Source organism: Tursiops truncatus, chromosome 3 (assembly GCF_011762595.2).
Source record: "Tursiops truncatus isolate mTurTru1 chromosome 3, mTurTru1.mat.Y, whole genome shotgun sequence".
Lineage (NCBI taxonomy): Eukaryota > Metazoa > Chordata > Mammalia > Artiodactyla > Delphinidae > Tursiops > Tursiops truncatus.
In genome coordinates this window covers 35,557,802-35,576,919 of record NC_047036.1, presented here as the reverse complement: position 1 = coordinate 35,576,919, position 19,118 = coordinate 35,557,802, and the positions used below count along the sequence as shown (strand labels likewise).

Genomic DNA, 19,118 nt, shown 5'->3' with positions numbered 1-19,118 from the left:
TTTTTCAAGTGCATATATTCCATTTTGGATTCAATTTTTAAAATTTCTAATATCTTATTGTTACAGATTTCCCAACATCCATGTTTTGGATTTGATCATCCTCAACTTGTGGGAATTTTGTTTGTTTGTGTACTACAGTGACCAAAAGTTAACATTATGTGTCAAGAATATGTTCGTTGTGAATTTAATTCATATCTTTATATTCCCCTTTAAATTACTGTACCAAATGTACTTTCACTGCATTACAGAAAATGTATATTGCCCTACAATGTCATGATCATTGGTGTAATAAAGTATGTTTTGAATTTATATGTTTGTTTAATATTTTGTTTTTAAATTTTGGTGAGTTTGAACATCATTTTACTCTATTTTTAAAGAAGTTCGTGTTATTTTATTGCATTATGCTTTCAACAGATATTTTATAGCTATTTTTTTGGATTATGTTTAAATAGACTTCATTTTACCCTGTTCCCAAAAAACTGTAGGTGAAAGTGAGAAGAATGGCCAATTTAGTTATAAATAAAATGAACAAAATTTTTAACTACATTCAACTTCTAATTGATATAAATGTTGGGACAAAATCCACTAGTTACATTATGCAATTACTGTTTTATGAACCCTCCTCTCAAATATTCTTACATTCTCATCCACCACTATGTCTTTGCTTATGTATCTGGGTTTTATTCAAAGCCCTTCGTACTTGCTAGCTATGTGAGCTTGAGTTTCAAATGAAAAATGCAATATTAATACGTGACATCTATGGAGTAAATATTTAAATCCTAATACTTTATGTCATAGAAGATGATTGGAATAAGTGAGGATACCTTTGTTCCTCTGGATAGAGCCATGTAATTTAATTCTTTTGGAAGAATACTATAATTATGGACTTGATGACATATTTATGATCGTTTAGAAAATAAAAATGAAGTAACTATGGTTCAGGCCTCCAAAATGGAGCCAAGTGGGCATTGTGGATATGGTTTCAGGCACCTTTCTGCATCACTGAGAACCTGAACTTTCTGAACTGTATCAAATTCAAGGACACCACCAGTCCTTTTCAAAACAATACCTGCTAGCAGCTGCTAGCCCAACCTTGTAGTTTCAAAGTTCCTCCCCTTCACAACTATGTAATGATTTCCAACACCAACCAAACCCTGCTTAGCAAGCATTCTTACTTCTTGCCAAGGCCAATCCTAATTATCGAAAAATAATTCATGTAACCTTGCTCTATTTTTAAGCTTCCCCCATTTTGTAGTTCATCAGAACACAATTCAAGTGCTTTCTTGAATCTATGCATCCCCTACTGCAGTCCTAACAAACCCCAAATACAAGTTTTTTTTAACATCTTTATTGGAGTATAATTGCTTTACAATGTTGTGTTAGTTTCTGCTTTATAACAAAGTGAATCAGCTGTACGTATACATATATCCCCTGTGTTCTTGGAATTTTTGGTTAACAGACTTGTGCACTTGCACAAGCTCAAGCATATAAAAGTCTAGCACAAAGGGCTCACTGCTAGAGGTTGAATTGTAGGTGATGGCAACCTTGATCTATTCCAGAAAAGAATCTCCTGTAACAGTCAAATGGATGATCAAATATTGCAATGACTCCAGGATTACACTGAGCAAAGTGCACTTCTACAGTATCCAGCATTACTATTCAGCTTCATAATTGAAAGAGCCTATGATGGTGATTATGTATGCTCTAACACACTATCTAAATATTAAAGACACTCTAAAATGTTTACTAGAATCCCAGTTATATATCAAACAACGAATAGATTCAGCAGAAAGAAATTTACCTAAGTCCTTATCCTTAAAGTTTAAGAAGATTCCAGCACATTGATTCTTACAGAAGTTAAGTCAAATGCACCCAGCATGGTTCATCATTATGTCTTACATGATTTAAGGCTTTGGCTAGTTCTGTAGATGGTTTCTTCATCTGGTCCTTCAGTGGTTACCGGCTGCAATAGTCATGGTTTCCAGCAAAACAGAATCAATATAAAGGAGATTCTCAAGGTATCCTTGAGCTTGTGCAAGTGCACAATCCTTAAATATGGTTTTCTTCCAAAAGAAACAAAGGCCAAAGTAGAAAATGAAAGTATTTTAGAATAAAGGCATATCAGTGTCCACAACACACATCAGCAGCCCTCCTGTTAAAGCTTTCTTTCTGTTGGCAGTCTTAGAGTCTTCTGTTGTCTCATCATTGGGTCTTTCCCCCCTTTCAGAGAAGCTCTCCAGCGATGTTTGTTTTTTACTCATCTTGGCTAGGGCTAGCTTGTGGGCTTACCAAAACTGTGACTGCGAAAAGTGTGCAGTGTGGGAAAGAGGCATGGATGGAAGTGGCAAATAAAATAATGGGTGGGCCGTGCGCAGACTAAAATAAGTGTCAGATTCTGACTTAAAGCCTGCCACCAGATGCAGCTGTACAACTGAAGTACATCAACTCACTTGCCACTATAAAGCCTGCTGCCAGATGCACCTTAATTGTCACTTGCCACTCACTGATAGGGTTTTGATGAGTCTGCAAGCAATTGATTTATTTATTATCTCTCTGCTAATGATGATTTGCTCCCCAGCACTAGCATCACTGCCTCAAGCTCCACCTCAGATCATCAGGCACTAGATTCTCATAAGGGGTGCACAGCCTAGATCCCTTGCATGTGCAGTTCACAGTAGGGTTTCCACTTCTATGAGAATCTAATGCCTCCGCTGATCTGTCAGGAGGAGGAGCTCAGGCAGTAACGTGAGTGATGGGGAGCGGCTATAAATACAGATGAAGCTTCGCTTGCTCGCCTGCTGCTCACCTCCTGCTGTGCGGCCTAGTTCCTAATAGGCCACAGACCGGTTATCCGTGGCCCAGGGGTTGGAGACCCTTGTCCTAGAGTAATGAAAATAAAGGCAATAATAAACTAATGGGATCTAATTAAACTTAAAAGCTTTTGCACAGCAAAGGAAACCATAAACAAAATGAAAAGACAACTCACAGAATGGGAGAAAATATTTGCAAATGAAGCAACCGACAGGGGATTAATCTCCAAAACATACAAATAGCTCATGCAGTTCAATAAGAAAAAAACAAATAACCCAATCAAAAAATGGGCAGAAGATCTAAATAGACACTTCTCCAAAGAAGACGTACAGATAGTCTGTTTTGTTATGTTTGTTCCTTTGTTTTTTTAGATTCCACATATAAGTGAAATCATACAATATTTGTCTTTCTCTGTCTCACTTATTTCACTTAGCACAATATCCTCTAGGTCCATTCATGTTGCCCCAAAGGGCAAGATTTCATTTTTTGTTTCTGAGTAATATTCCATTGCATAGTTATACCAAATCTTCTTTATCCATTCAACTATTGATAGGCATTCAGGTTGCTTCCATATCTTGGCTGTTGTGAATAATGCTGCAGTGAACATAGGAGTGCATATATCTTTTCTATTCAGTGTTTCTGTTTTCTTCAAATAAACCCAGAAAAAATGTAAAGATTTTAAATATTTAAAAAATAAAATAACACTATAAAATAAAAAATAAATTTAAATGAAATAAAATAGTAAAAATTAAAATTCCTAAAGTTGCATATAAAATATTAAAATTTAAAAAATTTTAAATAAAATATGATAAATTAAAATAAAATAGACCATGCTTGAAAATCCCCCAAGCGAAAGTATTTAAGCCCCCTAAGCAAAACTAAATCTATCCTATTTCAGGAACATAAGCGAGACTTAATTTAGCGCATTTCTTGTAAATGCCTCTGAAATCCATAAAACAAATGTCATCCTACAAAAATGGTACAAGGTAATCCCTTTTAATCAAACCCTGCAGTCTGGACACCCCCACCGTAGCTACCAACCTTTGCTAGGGTTAAGAAAAGTCCTCAGTTTCACTTTAAAGCCATCGTGTAACATCATGCCTTTGAGCTTCCTACTAGACTTGGGGCAAATGTGTTGGCATTCTTAGTAGCATTAGAAAAAGCGCCATTTAAGCTCTGTTTACAATAGCCAGGACATGGAAGCAACCTAAGTGTCCATCGACAGATGAATGGATAAAGAAGATGTGGCACATATATACAATGGAATATTACTCTGCCATAAAAAGAAATGAAACTGAGTTATTTGCAGTGATGTGGATGGACCTAGAGGCTGTCATACCGAGTGAAGTAAGTCAGAAAGAGATACGCAGACGTATCTCTACTACTTGGCAAAGCAATGCTGCGGTCAGCTTGTGGGGATCGCTGCTGATGTTACCCAATAATCACCTGTCAGTTACCTGTTCCCGCTCTCAGCATGCATCGTCTAGACACCTAGAGTCCACTTATGGAGGTGCTTTACGTTTCTGGTCTCAAGAGTGTTCCCATTCTGGTTTCTAATGTAAATTTATTTACCTCTTGCTTCTGTTGATGAAAATTCAATTAATAATCAAGCTAAGAAGAAAAAAGAGAATTTTATTTGAGTCAGACTGAGGATTACAACCCAGGAGACAGACTGTCAAAAGTTCTGAGGACTGTTCCACCTGCCAGGAACTAGATGTGCAGTTTTATACATTTTTGAGACAAATAATTATGTCTCATATTGAGAGGTTAACATTATACATAAAGTTCATCAGGGATGTTTTGGTCAGTTGTGCATGTATACAGTGAGTTGTTAGGTCAATGTGTGTTTTGAGTACCACAAAAACAAAAAACAAAAACAAAAAAATTACAGTGCTGGTGTCAGAAGAAGGGACCATTTTTCTCAAAGGTTGATTGCATCCTCCTGCCTTGAGGAGGTCTGGTTAATGTATTATGCAGAGGCACATTGCAAACTGGGAAAACCCCATCCCAAATGGGGACATGTTATGTGGGTTTCAATTCTGACTTAGTTTGTCCTGCCATAGAGAAATTTATTTTTTTCCTCATCAGTTCTCTAGATTAGGTACTGCAGTGCAGTGTGGAGGCTTATTTTTCTGGATTTGTCACTAGATGGGGACTCTTTTGAAGTCACATTATTTTCTCCATATCTTACAGGAAATGTACATCATTTTTATCTTTCTTTACTGAAAAAAACAAATGGAATAGATTATGTGGGCACTCATTAGCTATATAAATTTGGATATGTCTCTCTAGGTGGGAAGAATGGATAAAGAAATGGAGCTTATTTTATTCAAAAATCCATCTACATTTATTTCACATCAATTTCAATGATCATTTGGGAAATCTGCAAAATATCCTTTCTGCCTTTCCTTCTTTTTTTATGGAGGTAAAATTGGTATATAAGTTTCAGGTGTACAACATTATCATTCAACATCTATGTTCATTACAAAGTGATCATCCCCAAAAGTTTAGTTACTATCCATCACCATACACTTGACCCTCTTCATCCATTTCAACCACCCACAGCTCCCATCCCCTCTGGTAACCACCAATCTGTTCTCAGTGTCTATGAGTTCATTTCCATATCTCAACTGTTGTAAATAACACTGCTGAGAACGTTGAGGTGCATCTATCCTTTCAAATTAGTGTTCTTGTATTCTTCAGATGAATACCCAGAAGTGGAATAGCTGAACTGTGTGGTAGTTCTATTCTTAACTTCTTGAGGAATCTCCATACTGTTTTCCAAAGTGGCTGCACCAATTTACATTCCCACCAACACTGTATGAGGGTACAATTTTCTTCACATCTTCACCAACACCTGTTATTTCTTGTCTTTTTGAGAATAGCCATTCTGATAGGTATGAAGTGATATCTCATTGTGGTTTTGCTTTGCATTTCCCTAATAGTTAGCGATGTTGATCATCTTTCATGTGTCTATTGGGTCCTCTGCATATTTGAAAAATCAGGTTGTTTGGGGGTTTTGTTGCTGTCAAGTTGTATCGTTCTTTATATATTTTGAATATTAACCCCTTGATGGATATGTGATTTGCAAATATCTTCTCTCATTCAGTAGGTTGCCTTCTCATGTTTTTTAAAAATTATTTATTTATTTGGCTGCATCGGGTCTTAATTGTGGCACATGGGCTCTTCATTGTGGTGTGCGGCCTTCTCTCTAGTTGTAGCAGGCGGGCTCCAGAGCACGCGGGCTCAGTAGTTGCAGGGCAGGGGGCTTAGTTGCGCTGCAGCGTGTGGGATCTTAGTTCCCCGACCAGGGATCAAACTCGAGTCCCCTGCATTGGAAGGCAGATTCTTTTTTTTTTCCGGGCCTCTCACTGTTGTGACCTCTCCCGTTGCGTAGCACAGGCTCCGGATGCGCAGGCTCAGCGGCCATGGCTCATGGGCCCAGCCGCTCCGCGGCATGTGGGATCTTCCCAGACTGGGGCACGAACCCGTGTCCCCTGCATCGGCAGGCGGACTCTCAACCACTACACCACCAGGGAAGCCCAAAGGCAGATTCTTAACCACTGGACCACCAGGAAAATCCCAGTTGCCTTCTCATTTTGATGATAGTTTCTATGGCAGTGCAGAAGTTTTTAGTTTGATGTAGTCCCACTAGTTTATTTTTGCTTTTGTTTTCCCTGCCTACCTTCCCCTCTTGAAATCATTCCATTTCTAGACTTGAAAAAATAGCTACCTGGTAGATACCTTGCAGTTTCACATTCCCAATATTGAATTACATGAATTAGCAATCATGCAAGAAATATTGCTATCATAGACATTTGTGAAAATTCCTTTTGCTTGCTTAATAAATTCTACAAAAATTCCAACATCCTTCTTTATCCCATGGGTTCCTGCTTTGGCTGTTGTGGAAGGACAAGGAGCCCAGGCAGGGGTGGCTGGTGCCATTCAGGTTCAAGACAGTTAAAAATAAACGAAAAGGAAAAGGAAAAAAAGAAAAGAAAAATAAAATGAAAAAAAAAAGGAACACATAAACCCCATTACTAGAAATATTTACAGGTAAAGGCAGCAGCCATCTATGCCGGAAAAGAATTTTCTCTAACAATGAAATAGATGATCATATACTGCAATAACTCCAGCTTTCCACCAGCAAAGGGCACTTCTATAGCATTCAGCATTGCTTGTCATTTTCATAACCAAAAACAACCTAAATTTATAATTTTACATATTGCAAATACACTATTTAATATTAAAGATATTCTAATATATTTAATAAAATACTAGGGTCTAGATGTATGCTATAATTTAAAATGCAAGAAGTTATAAAGTGATAATAAGAGCTTGCCTGGTAGAGTGTACCTGTCCGCATAGTCTAGGACAGTCCCAGTAATCAGTCATTCCTATGAATACTTGTGTTACTTTGGAGAGAGAACACTATGGCCTCACATCAATCTATGCCATAGTTTGCTGTCAAATGAGTTTTGCACAGAAATTTACACACAAAAGGGTAGATTCCGTAAAATTTTGGATTTTAGAATCGCTAAAGGAACTGTAGAACTGTACTCCAAATACTGCTAGTGACTCCTGACAAGTGAATTTATAGAGAACTCTGTCTTTACATGAATTCAAGGCCTATTTCATTTATTTGTCTAAGAGTTGAAGATTTGAAATGACTACTGAAAAAGTGAAGATGAAATTTTAAAATAATTTATTTCTTTATTTCCATTCTCACTGATTTCATTTCTCACATACACTCTTTAAGAATTAAAGGACAAAAAAAAAAAGAATTAAAGGACAAAGTAGGAAATTAAAGTACATTAATAAAGACATAGCAGTGTCTACAACACACACCCATGTCATCGCATCCTCTTGTTATGAGCTGTATGTTTCCCATGTTCAGGCTTCACTAGAAAAATTCCGTTTGAGTCTAAAAAAGTAAACTATCACCCTGTGGTCTAACAGATGGGTGAAAAGGATAATTTTTGCATTCCCCGGGGACCGGCCAGCGTTACATACTGGTTGAGCCACAGCATCCAGGCTGCACAGGTGGCCCGTGGAATCCTGGCAGGGAAAGGAGAGAAAGGGTGAGGTTGGGTGGGATGCCAGAAACCAGAGCGATGAGGTGAAGGGTTTCCAGGAAACTGCTCCCGAGGCAGGGAGTCCCCACATTCAGACTCCTGTGAGATTAATCCCAGTGAAGGATTTTGCCCCCAGAGAAATCACAGCAGTTGAGAAATTCTCAGTATAATTGTATTAGCATTTATTAAGCACTTATACTTCGCCTGCCATTGCTCTCTCAGGCCCCGTTTCAAACCCCGGATTGGGTGGACACTCTAGTTCAACTCCGAATGGTAATGAGAAGTCAGGCGCCTTGGGAAGTCGCCAAGTTGGAGTTGGGAAGTGACGCGAGCCTAACCGCTCGAGAATCTGGCCGCAGAAACGCCCCGCCGCAAAAGACAATCCCTAGTTTTCTCTTGTCCGGGGCCCCAGCGCTCTGGCTGTAGGTCAACTCTGAGGTGGGGGCTGGAAGTCGGCTTTGGGGCGAGCAGGAAGAAGGGACACGCCCAGGAGAGTGCCTGAGGGAGACGGAGGCTCTGCGCTACCCGAGGCCAATGCTTCTAGATGCGTTTGGAGCGGCGACAGGCGCTGGGGGCCGTGGAGCAACGTGAAGGTGACTGGACGGCCCCACAGATGGACTGGAAGGGCCAGGGCCAGGGCGAGGGCGCAGGAGCATTCGTCGGGCGAAGTGGAGTTCTCAGGGCTGCTGGCCGCTCTTTGCTGGATGTCTCGGAGCCCAGCACGTGTGACCCAGTTTGGCAACGCCTATGCTGGACCCCTGGCCACCCGGTGTGCCCAAGAGACCCCACCGGCCTCCCCCCCACCAGCAAATCAGGGGACTGAGGGTCCCTGGTGAGACGTGGCACCGGCCACCCCGCCCCTACGTCGGGTCCTTCCCCAAAAGCCAAAGTAAGAGAGAGAAAGGCGTTGGAATTTGGTATAATTTATTAAGTAAGCGAAAGAAAACTTCACAAATGTCTCTGAAGACGAATTCGTCCATGATTGCTGAACGGAGAGGTGTTATTGTAATAACATCCGTCGCAAGGGATCATCCAATGAAGGGTCTCAGCGGAGATGAGGGCTCCTGGGTCCAAAGGCGGCGGGAGAGGCAGCCCAGGGTCTTCCCGGCCACTGCGTGTAGGTCCGCGGCCACCAGCCTTGGGACGTCCGGTGGTGTCTCTCCAGGCCAGGAGGAGGGCGATGCTCCGGAAGGGTCCCCGCGGTCAGAGGTCGCGGGTTCCAGATGTTGGGTTCCCGATGCCGCAAGACCCGCCCAGGGAAGCTTTGCGGGTGGGCGGCGGCCCCACCTCCTGAGGACGATTGTGGCTCCTGGCGGGTCGTGGGCGTCTTGTCCGGGGCGGGCGGCCCAGCGCTCAGCCTGCAGGTGCTCTGCGCTCGGGGTCGGTGTTTCGGGCAGTGTGGGTGCAGACGCCCGCAGGCGGTAGAAAGTTGTTCCCCATTGAAGTCCTCGTCGTCCCCAGAGAGCTGGCCCAGCGTAGGATAGAAAGGGAGCTGCCATTCCTCAGGGTCCGCTAAGCTCAAGATTTGCAGCATCTCTGGTTCCTGGGACTCCTCTGCGGAATCCCAGGCCTCGCGCATGCAGCGGGGGAAGTTCGGCTCCATCGCTTCAGCCCCTGAGAGGAGGAGAAGTTTTCAGGGATCCCTTCCCTGCGAATTTATACCTTCCCGTCCAACTTTTTAGCTGTCCAACCAGAGGATATTAGGATGGGTGGTGTCGTTTTTCTCAGGTTTCAAATTGGTTCCGAAGGCAAGACCTGAGGAGATTAAGGGAAAATCCAATCATCTTTGATAAAGTTATTTAAGTTGATTTTGTAGATTCAGAGAATTAAAGTTTTTGTGTTGTTTGTTTTTAAAGGAACAACAGGTACAGGGCTCTGTCAAGACAAGCTATTTTAGAAGGTTACTCCTTTATGAAAAGTATCTTGTGTGGCTGACACTTTTAGGTAACTGTAAGTTCATTGATTCTCAGGGCCCCTCTGCTTGAAAAGTACCATCAGATTTTACCCAGATGATCAGAATGAAAAGTTGGTCATCTTTGCATGAAATCACACTGCTGGTCAGTGACAGAAGTCAGACTCCCATCCTGGTCTTCTGTTTGTCAATTTATAAGTTAAAATAGTTTCAGAATTTCAGCCAACATGTAGGAGGGGAGGGGTCAGGTCCAGGGACCTAGATGCAGACTGTTTGGGTACAAGTTCTATTATTTCTATATGACTCAGCTAGTTACCTAACCTCTCTTGTCCTCATATTTTTGCCTGGATGATAGCTAAACTTTAACATTTTACAAAGTATCTTTAATGATTAAATTGAATAACAAAGTCAAGTAATTAGATATCTCTGGCAGAAAACATGTTATTCATTTTCAATTATTATTAGTTTCATTCTTAGTGATATGATCATGAATATTAAACATAACATCAATGAACAGCAAACTGAAAATGTTGCCCTTTTGTGTGTGTTTAATCTGAGTGGATTGCTTTTTCCTTCTGTGTCAGATCTATAGTGAAATTTCATCCCTTTACATCCTTCCTCAGATGTTTCAGACTTTCTGTTGGCAAACATGTCAGTGCATCCAAGCACAGATTTCCTCTATCAGTCATTTATCTTCAACGTAACAAAGTTAGTTTAATTCAAAGTTTTTAACAAGCATGTTTTGACAACCTGCCATGAGCAAGGTGCTGTGATGGTTTCTGCACATACAGAGCTGTAGAACTGGCTCCTGCTTTGGCAGAGCTGAATTTTAAGGGGAGAGCAAAGTCGCAGTCAAGAGACCATGAAGACACAGCCAAATCTTGTTCCCTATGGCAGCTGATTCTCTGCCTGGAAAGAAAACGCTAATGTTTGAGATGACTCCCACCAAAGCCAGTCTTTTTGCATGAGTTGAGGAAAAAAGACAATGGTAGGATAAATATGAGGAAAGGAAACAGAGAAAAGCAGGAAGACAATCAAAGTGAAATAAAAATGAGAAGTAAGGAAATAAAGTGGATGAAAGTATGGACAACAGAAGAAGTAGAGGGTTGGAAGCTCTAGTCAGGCAGTGGTAAATTGAAGGGGTTTATTGGAGCAACATGGAATTTTTGCCGCTGACTTGGGAGAATCTAATAAAGACAGAAAGCTCTGCTGGCCAGGTTTAAGGAAGGGACAACCACACTATTCCTTTGAAGACATGGAGCTATTTAGCTCTGGTGGTGTAGAACCTTCCCAGAGAGTTGTTTGAACCCCCGTGTAATTTCCCCCAGAGAGGTTAGGGACAGCTAGCCTGTGTCATAGATGCATAGCAAGAAGCCACTACAGTGAGAACCAGCAATGTGGTCAGACTGTGGATGGTCTATATCAGTCACCAATGAAGTGGGGATTACCTGATTTCAGACAGTGTCTACCCATTGTTACATGTAGTTGGGATGTCTTAATATCTCTTTTAATCTATAAGAGTTCCCATTCTCTTATTTTTTCCCTTTCAATTTTTGCAGAAAATGGTATGTCAAGTACTATGTCCTACCTGTTTTTTAAAGTTTCATTCATAGATGACTTTTCTGAGCATCAAGAATGGGAAAGTTCCACTGACCCTGTAAGCCAGCGTGAAGCAAACTAACCCTTCAATACTGGGCACGTGAAATAGCAAGATATCTACCAGGTAGCTATTTTCTCAAGACAGGAACGACGTGATTTCAAGAAGGGAAGGCAGAAAGAGTATTTTATAGATTCCACAAATAATCATTGAAGTGGATGTGAAATAATGTATAGATGGACATTAGAATAATATAAGTCCATTTCTTTTCCCACCTATACCAAAAATAAGTTTTGGTCTATTGTTAGGGAAAAGGGTGTCATGAAAGAATATAGATGGATCTGTGAGAAGAGTTAACAGGGACATTTGTAGGCAGGGATTGCCTTCTGGTGAGAGAGTCAGGGACAGTCTTAGTGTGAGGCAAATATTCCCAGGGATCCTAAGTATATGGTTCAAAAAGTGGGTTCCTTTTCTTGGGGGTTAGGATTCCAGTTTGGGGGTGAGGATGCCTTGCCTATTGACTGCCTGTATATTGATTATCTTTATGCTTTTGAGAAAGAAGTGGAACAAAATGTAGGCTCCTGAAGGAGGAACCAGTTAATGTCTTTCAGCCCTAGTAACACAAGTAGGTGATAGCTGTGGGCCCACGTGATGTAAGGGAGCAGTGTGATCTGGAGAGCCTGGGAAACCTGGTTGGCACTTTTTGGTGTGCGAGGTCAGTAAATATTCTGATTCTATTTTGAACCGTAATTGTGCCCTGTAAGTGGAATTCTAAAGAGGTTCATTTTCTATAGTGAGTCATAGGGTACTTTCAGTAACGATAACTTTAAAAAGGAAATCAATATTTAGTTTAATTTTCTCTTTCTTGATGTGTAATTTCTTTCAGTTACCTCCAACCTTCTGTAAAAATCGATACAGCTGTTCAACCTTGTGTGATGATACTTGGTGGGATTAAAGAATGGGCAGTAGAGGAAGTACATCCTGAAACAGAGTAACCCTTTTTTGGTACCAGTGCACAGACAGCAAGCAGTTTGCTATTAGGGTGACCATGTCCTGGCATCCAGGGGGAGAGAAGTAGTGATGCAAAGTTTTCTTATACAGGAGCTGGGAATAGTGGAGTGGACCGCAGTGAGGACTGTGATGTAATGGCTGTGTGAATGATCCAGGAAGAGACATGAGAAAATCCCTTTACACGTAGACTTGAGAAAGATAACAAGAAATTGGGAGGGAAATTGGCACCTGGAGTACGTGTTCAGATCAAATTCTAAGTCCCAGTTGCACATTCCTTGGTAGGGACTTCTGACTTGGCTTGGGTAAGATGCCAAGACCTAGACCATCAACCAATAGCCAGTTAGCAGAAAGGTTAAGCCTTAACTTGCCTACTGCTGCAGACATGGATGGGGAAGTGGGGAGTAGTTGTTAAAATGGGAGAGGGTTTCCTGCAGATATATCATAATTTATTTTTTTCCAATCCCTTACCGAAAAGCACATTTGTTTTTTAAAGTATAATTCCTTGCTTGTAAGAAGTGGAATTCTGGGCCAAAGAATACACAGTGAGATGCTTGATGTGTATCTGCATACAGTATTGCCTTTCCAAAGACCCTTTCAGATTCATTCCCAAAGGCTGTGTTGTGGAGTTACTACTTTACCAACATTGGATCAAATGAAAACGTTTAATATAGGTCACTAAGGTAGTCAGAGTTATGTCATGGTTTCACTTTGCATTTCGTTGATGTTAATGAGCCCTGACCTGGGTCCCGGCTCTCCTTTCAGGCACAGGCCCACCTGTACCACTTCCAGTCCTGACTCCACACACCCAAATCAATTCCACAGGCAGAAAATAAGGAAACAGGCTTTAATCATTGTGCACAATTGGAATACATAAGAAGCATGAGTACAAGACTCTGAGTACGAGAAAGCTCCTTAAGATAGTATGGATTCCCTGAAGAGAGATTTCTAATTGAGAGAGCTGTCAGTAATCCAGGAAAGGAGGGACAACTAAGGACTGGTCTGCCCCACAGAGTCCTCCAGGCTCATCCCAGAGCAAGGCGGGGCCCAGGGGAGAAGTCCAGGCCAGGGCATGGGTTGAAGGGGCGCCGTGGGCCGGACAGAAGGCTGCGACTCCTTTCCTTGCGGAGCTCCACAGGGTTTCAAGCCTCCACAGGGCTTCCGCAGCTTCGGGGTAGGGGATGGGGATCGTCCTGGGCTCCTGGAGGCCATGTGGCCGCGTGTCTGTCGGCCTCCGCTGCTGCGGGCATCTCCTGGCTGTTCAGGCCCGATTGTGCCCTGCGGTGTGTGGCTTCGGCCTCTTCTTGACGGGACTGTCGCTCCACCCCGGGTTAGCCGTTGGCTCCTGGGCTTGTGGGTCTCGCCAGCGTTTGTGGCCGCTCTCCGCCTGGGGACCGTGTGCGTGTCCGGGGCAAGCGCGCCGCGGCAGCCCACATGCACAGTAGTGCGCGTCCTCGCAGAACTGGGGGCTTTGGCAGGAGGGGCGGCTCAGCGCAGGGAAGTTATCCAGAGCCCAGGCCCAGGCCTGTTCTCGGTTGAGGCCCGGTGGCATGTGGGGCTCTGGATGCGCCCTCCTCCAGGACAGCTCTTCCCAGGTGTAGTACGCGTGTGGTTCCATGGCTTCAGCCTCCTCCCAGGCCAGACGCGTAGCGGGTCCAAGCAAAGGGGCGAATGATTCAGCCCCATGCTGAGTGTGCCTTTTATAGGGTCTGTCTAGTACGGGAGGTCGGAAACCCAAGCCCAGATAAGTGGAGATAGACACTCATTTGCCTTGCAAATTGCCTCGGAGCCTCGCAGATTAAGGAGAAAACTGCATCTTGCTGGGAGGGGTTTGGAAATTCCGAGTGGTTTTGCTGATTGAGTTAAAGGAGAGGGATGGGAGGAGAGGAAGGTCCCTGTGGAGAGAGGCCCATTCCTGGTGGTTTCCATTCACTCTCTGCTTGGGAGGCACACCTAAGCAAAGTCACTGGGTTGGAGTGGGGAGTGCAGCGATCACGCCCCTCCCGAATCCGAGAGCGCTCAGTCCATCCTATCAGGGCAGGGTGGCTGGTCTCCCCGGCCACTAGTCCACGGTCGTTATCCCCTTGGCTTCCACGCCAGCAATCTCACAGCAGGTCAGCTCGGCCAGTCGCTGGCAGGCACTGGGCAAGGGGGTTGCAGAGGGTCGGAGGGGTAAGGGACACTTGCTGGGATTTGGTTAGCGCCTGAGGAAGCCTGAACTTCTGGGCAAGTTCGGGGAGGGTGTGGGGGGAATGCGGTGGAGGCGACGCCAGAGCCGCCTGCAGATGCCTGGAGAGCCCTGAGATGGACTCGGGGCCAAAAAGGGCCAGGGCCACGGAGGAGGGACGCTTCCCGGGCGAGTGAAGTCCTCGGGGCTGCGGGCGGCCCCTCTGCTGTTCTTGGAGGCCCAGCCTGTATCCGGGAGTCACACGAGAGGCCACGCTCCACCATCCCCGGCTCCGTGTGCACAGGCGACCCCAGCATCCGCCGGCGCCCAGCAAAGCCGGTGACCCAGTATCCCGCCCGGGAACCGGCAGCGGCCACCGCTGCCCGTGAGCCTTGTCTTCCCAAATAGACAAACCAGGGACTCACGGGACAAATAACAGACTGTGACATCGTTTTTCGTCATCTTTACTGACTAGCGAAAGGAAAATTAAAGGAAAGGGCTCTGAAGACAAAGAGCTTCCATCCTTGTGGAGCAAAGGCAGAGACGATGCTGTAACATAATTTGTCCGCGGAGATGAGGGACTCAGCGCAAATCTCGGGGCTCCTGGCAGCCCTGGGTCTTCCGGGCCACTGCGCGTCGGATCCGCTGCCACCAGCCTTGGGACGTGCGGCGGGTCCCGGCGGCAGGAGCCGGGCGACGCTCCATAGGGTCCCCGCCGTCAGCGTTCTCGGGCTCCGCTCGTCCGTCCGGGAAGCGGTGCCACCCGCCGAGGGAGGCTGCGGAGGCGGCGGCCGCCTCTCCTGGGGCGCCTCTGGGTCTGGGTGGGTCGCGGGCGTCTGGTCCGGGGCAGGTGGCTCTGCGTCCCGTTGCGAGGGCTTTGGCCTCCAGCAAAGTGTCTGTTTCGCTAACGGTCCCAGCGCAGAAGCCCGCCGCAGGGACTGGAAAGCATTTCCCAGTCGAAGTCTGGGCCGTCCCAAGAGAGCTCGCACGGGGCGTGGTAGAAAGGGAGCGTCCAGGGCTCAGAGTCGGCTGAGCTCGGGGCTGGCGGCGTCTGGGGCCCCGGCGCCCACAGCCGGGAAAAGGCTGCACCATCGCGTGGGTCTCACACCGGGCGATACCGAGTGTCTGGGATTCGGAAGCCCCCAGCCCGCGAGTTTTTATGCTCTTTTGGCCTCCTGGCCAGATAGGGGGAGTTTGGGTGGTAACATTAATCCTACAAGATCAGAAGACCTGATAATATTAATACAAAACCCAATCATCTTGGATAAAGTTATTCATGGTCAAATCTCTTCAAGATACAGATTCCGGTTGAAAAGGAAAAGTATTAGCACACTGGAGGGGGAAAATGTTTGGGCGGACACTGGGGTGTAGAAAGCTCCAAGTTGCTTTCTTGGAACAGAAACCGAAACCCAGATCTCCAAGCAGAAGAATGCTTTCCGGGAGAGGGAGGCGTGTGGCGGAGAAGGGGGCAGAATGCCAAAGGCGGATTTTCCAAATGAAAGAAGGGCAAGGGTGGTGACCCAATTCTAAACTTGAACTTTCACTCTCCTAATGTTGTCTTCTCCAGGTAAATTGCTCAATTCAAAGGAATTAAGACTGTGTTCAGACCAGTGTCATGACAAGAAGCCCCAGAAATGGACTGCTTGGGTGGAGGGGCAGTTCCACCCCTCTCTGAATGAGTGACTCTCAGCAGATTATCCCCTCTCTCTAGGCCTCCTTTTGTTGTCTCTGAAATGGAAGGCATTACAAAGCAGCTTTCATGAATGTATCCAATCATAAAAGTAAATAGGATTACCTGGCAGAAATTTATTTGCCCAATTATTAGCATTATATTAACGATATCATCATGGATACAATTCCAATCTTAATGAGAATAAATGTTAAACACTGCCTTTTGAGGGGAGTTTTTTCCTTGTAAATGGATTTTTTCCTAGGCATATCATATCTATGGTGTATTGCACTGTAATGCATCCTTTTCAACCTGTTGAGAGAAGTATAAGTGGATACATTGTAGATTTCCTTGACTAGGAATTTATTTTACTGTGATAAATTATAGTCATTCCTAAGACTTAGGAAGCACATTTTGGTGTTCTTCCCTGTACCGGGTGCTGTGATTGGAGCCACACACAAAAAGATGAAAATCTGGAGGCTTCCCTGGTGGCGCAGTGGGTAAGAATCCGCCTGCCAATGCGGGCGACACGGGTTCGAGCCCTGGTCCGGGAAGATCCCACATGCCATGGAGCAACCAAGCCCTTGTGCCACAACTACTGAGCCTGCGCTCTAGAGTCCATGAGGCACAACTACTGAGCCCATGTGCCACAGCTACTGAAGCCCGCATGCCTAGAGCCCGTGCTCCGCAACAAGAGAAGCCACTGCAATGAGAAGCCCACGCACTGCAATGAAGAGTAGCCCCTGCTCGCCGCAACCAGGGAAAGCCCGCGCAGCAATGAGGAACCAATGCAGCCAAAAATAAATAAATAAAATAAATAAATTTAAAAAAAATGATGAAAATCTGGCTACCCTTTTCAGTCCTTACATCTTAATAAGAGAGCAAAATGGCAGTCAAGAGACCATTCACGAATACAGCAAAGGGACTTCCCTGGTGGTGAAGTGGTTAAGAATCCACCTGCCGATGCAGGGGACACAGGTTTGAGCCCTGGTCCTGGAAGATCCTACATGCTGTGGAGCAACTACGCCCTGTGACACGACTACTGAGCCTGCACTCTAGAGCCCGCGAGCCACAACTACTGATCCCGTGTGCCACAACTACTGAAGACTGCGCACCTAGAGCCTGTGCTCTGCAATAAGAGAAGCCACCGCAATGAGAAGTCCAAGCACCACATGGAAGAGTAGCCCCCGCTCAGCAACGAATACCCAATGCAGCCAAAAATAAATAAATTAATTAATTAAAAGAAAAAGAATACAGCCAAGTCCATGAGCATTGCCATAGCTGATCTGATGACCAGAGAGAAACATTCTAAATGTGATGCCTCCCTTCAAAGCCAGATTTTTTTGTTCCCTGTCCTATACAGTAGGTCCTTGTTGAATATCAATTTTATGTATAGTAGTGTGCATACGGTAATCCCAAACTCCTAATTTATCCCTCCCCTCCGGGCTTTCCCCTTTAGTAACCATAAGTTTGTTTTTGAAGTCTGTGAGTCTGTTTCTGTTTTGTAAAGAAGTTCATTGGTATCATTTTTTTAGATTTCACATACAAGTGATATCATATGATATTTGTCTTTCTCTGACTTCACTTAGTATGATAATCTCTAGGTCCATCCATGTTGTTTCAAATAGCATTATTTCATTCGTCTTTATGGTTGAGTAGTATTCCATTGTGTATATATATATATATATATATATATATATACACACATACCTCTTCTTTATCCATTCGTCTGTTGATGGACATTTAGTTTGCTTCCGTGTCTTGGCTAGTGTAAACAGTGTTGCAGTGAACATAGGGGTGCATGTATATTTTCAAAGTATGGTTTTCTCTGTACCTATGCCCAGGAGTGGGATTGCTGGGTCATATGGTAGTTCTATTTTTAGTTTTTTAAGGAACCTCCATACTGTTCTCCATAGTGGCTGTACCAATTTACATTCCCACCAACAGTGTAGGAAGGTTCCCTTTTCTCCACACCCTCTCCAGCATTTATTGTTTGTAGACTTTTTGATGATGGCCATTCTGACCAATGTGAGGTGATACCTCAATGCAGTTCGGATTTGCATTTCTCTAATAATTAGCGATATTGAGCATCTTTTCATGTGTTTTTTGGCCATCTGTATGTCTTCTTTGGAGAAATGTCTATTTAGATCTGTCCAGTTTTTGACTGGGTTCCTTGTTTGTTTTGTTTTTGATATTGAACTGCATGAGCTGTTTGTATGTTTTGGAGATTAATCCCTTGTCTGCCACTTCATTTGCAAATATATTCTCCCATTCTGTGGGTTGTCTTTTCGTTTTGTTTATGGTTCCCTTTGCTGTGCAAAAGGTTTTAAGTTTAATTAGGTCCCATTTATTTACTTTTGTTTTTATTTTCATTACTCTAAGAGGTGGATCCAAAAAGATATTGCTGCGATTTATGTCAAAGAGTGTTCTGCCTATGTCTTCCTTTAAGAGTTTTATAGTATCTGGTCTTACACTTAGGTCTTTAGTCCATTTTGAGTTTATTTTTGTGTATGGTGTTAGAGAATGTTCTAATTTCATTCTTTTACATGTCGCTGTCCAGTTTTCCCAGCACAATTTATTGAAGAGACTGTCTTTTCTCCATTGTATATTTTTGCCTCCTTTGTCATAGATTGATTGACCATAGGTGCGTGGGTTTATCTCTGGGATTTCTATCTTGTTCCATTGATCTATATTTCTGTTTCTGAAAGCCAGATTTTTATTGTTAACTTCAGGAGGAAAAAGACCATAGTAGAAATAATAAATGCTAAGTAACAAAACAGAAGAATCAAACAACAGAACAGACAGTAAAGATGGCAGATGACTGAAAGCTCAACTAGTTGAAAGTTTTATGAGGGCAGTTTAGGACACTCGCAGCTGAG

The 19,118-nt window shown here is 43.8% G+C and overlaps 1 protein-coding gene across 1 annotated transcript; it reads right to left on the bottom strand.

Annotated features, from left to right (window-relative positions):
• Positions 1 to 8,931: 8,931 nt before the first annotated feature.
• Positions 8,932 to 9,489, bottom strand: ANXA2R (annexin A2 receptor). Its single transcript, XM_033852711.1, has one exon. It carries the CDS (start codon positions 9,487 to 9,489, stop codon positions 8,932 to 8,934), a length of 558 nt encoding a protein of 185 aa, XP_033708602.1.
• Between the last annotated feature and the right edge of the window lie 9,629 nt (positions 9,490 to 19,118).

Excerpts from the sequence above, each read along its gene's own strand:
- ANXA2R (XM_033852711.1), bottom strand. The coding sequence starts at position 9,489 with ATGGAGCCGAACTTCCCCCGCTGCATGCGCGAGGCCTGGGATTCCGCA.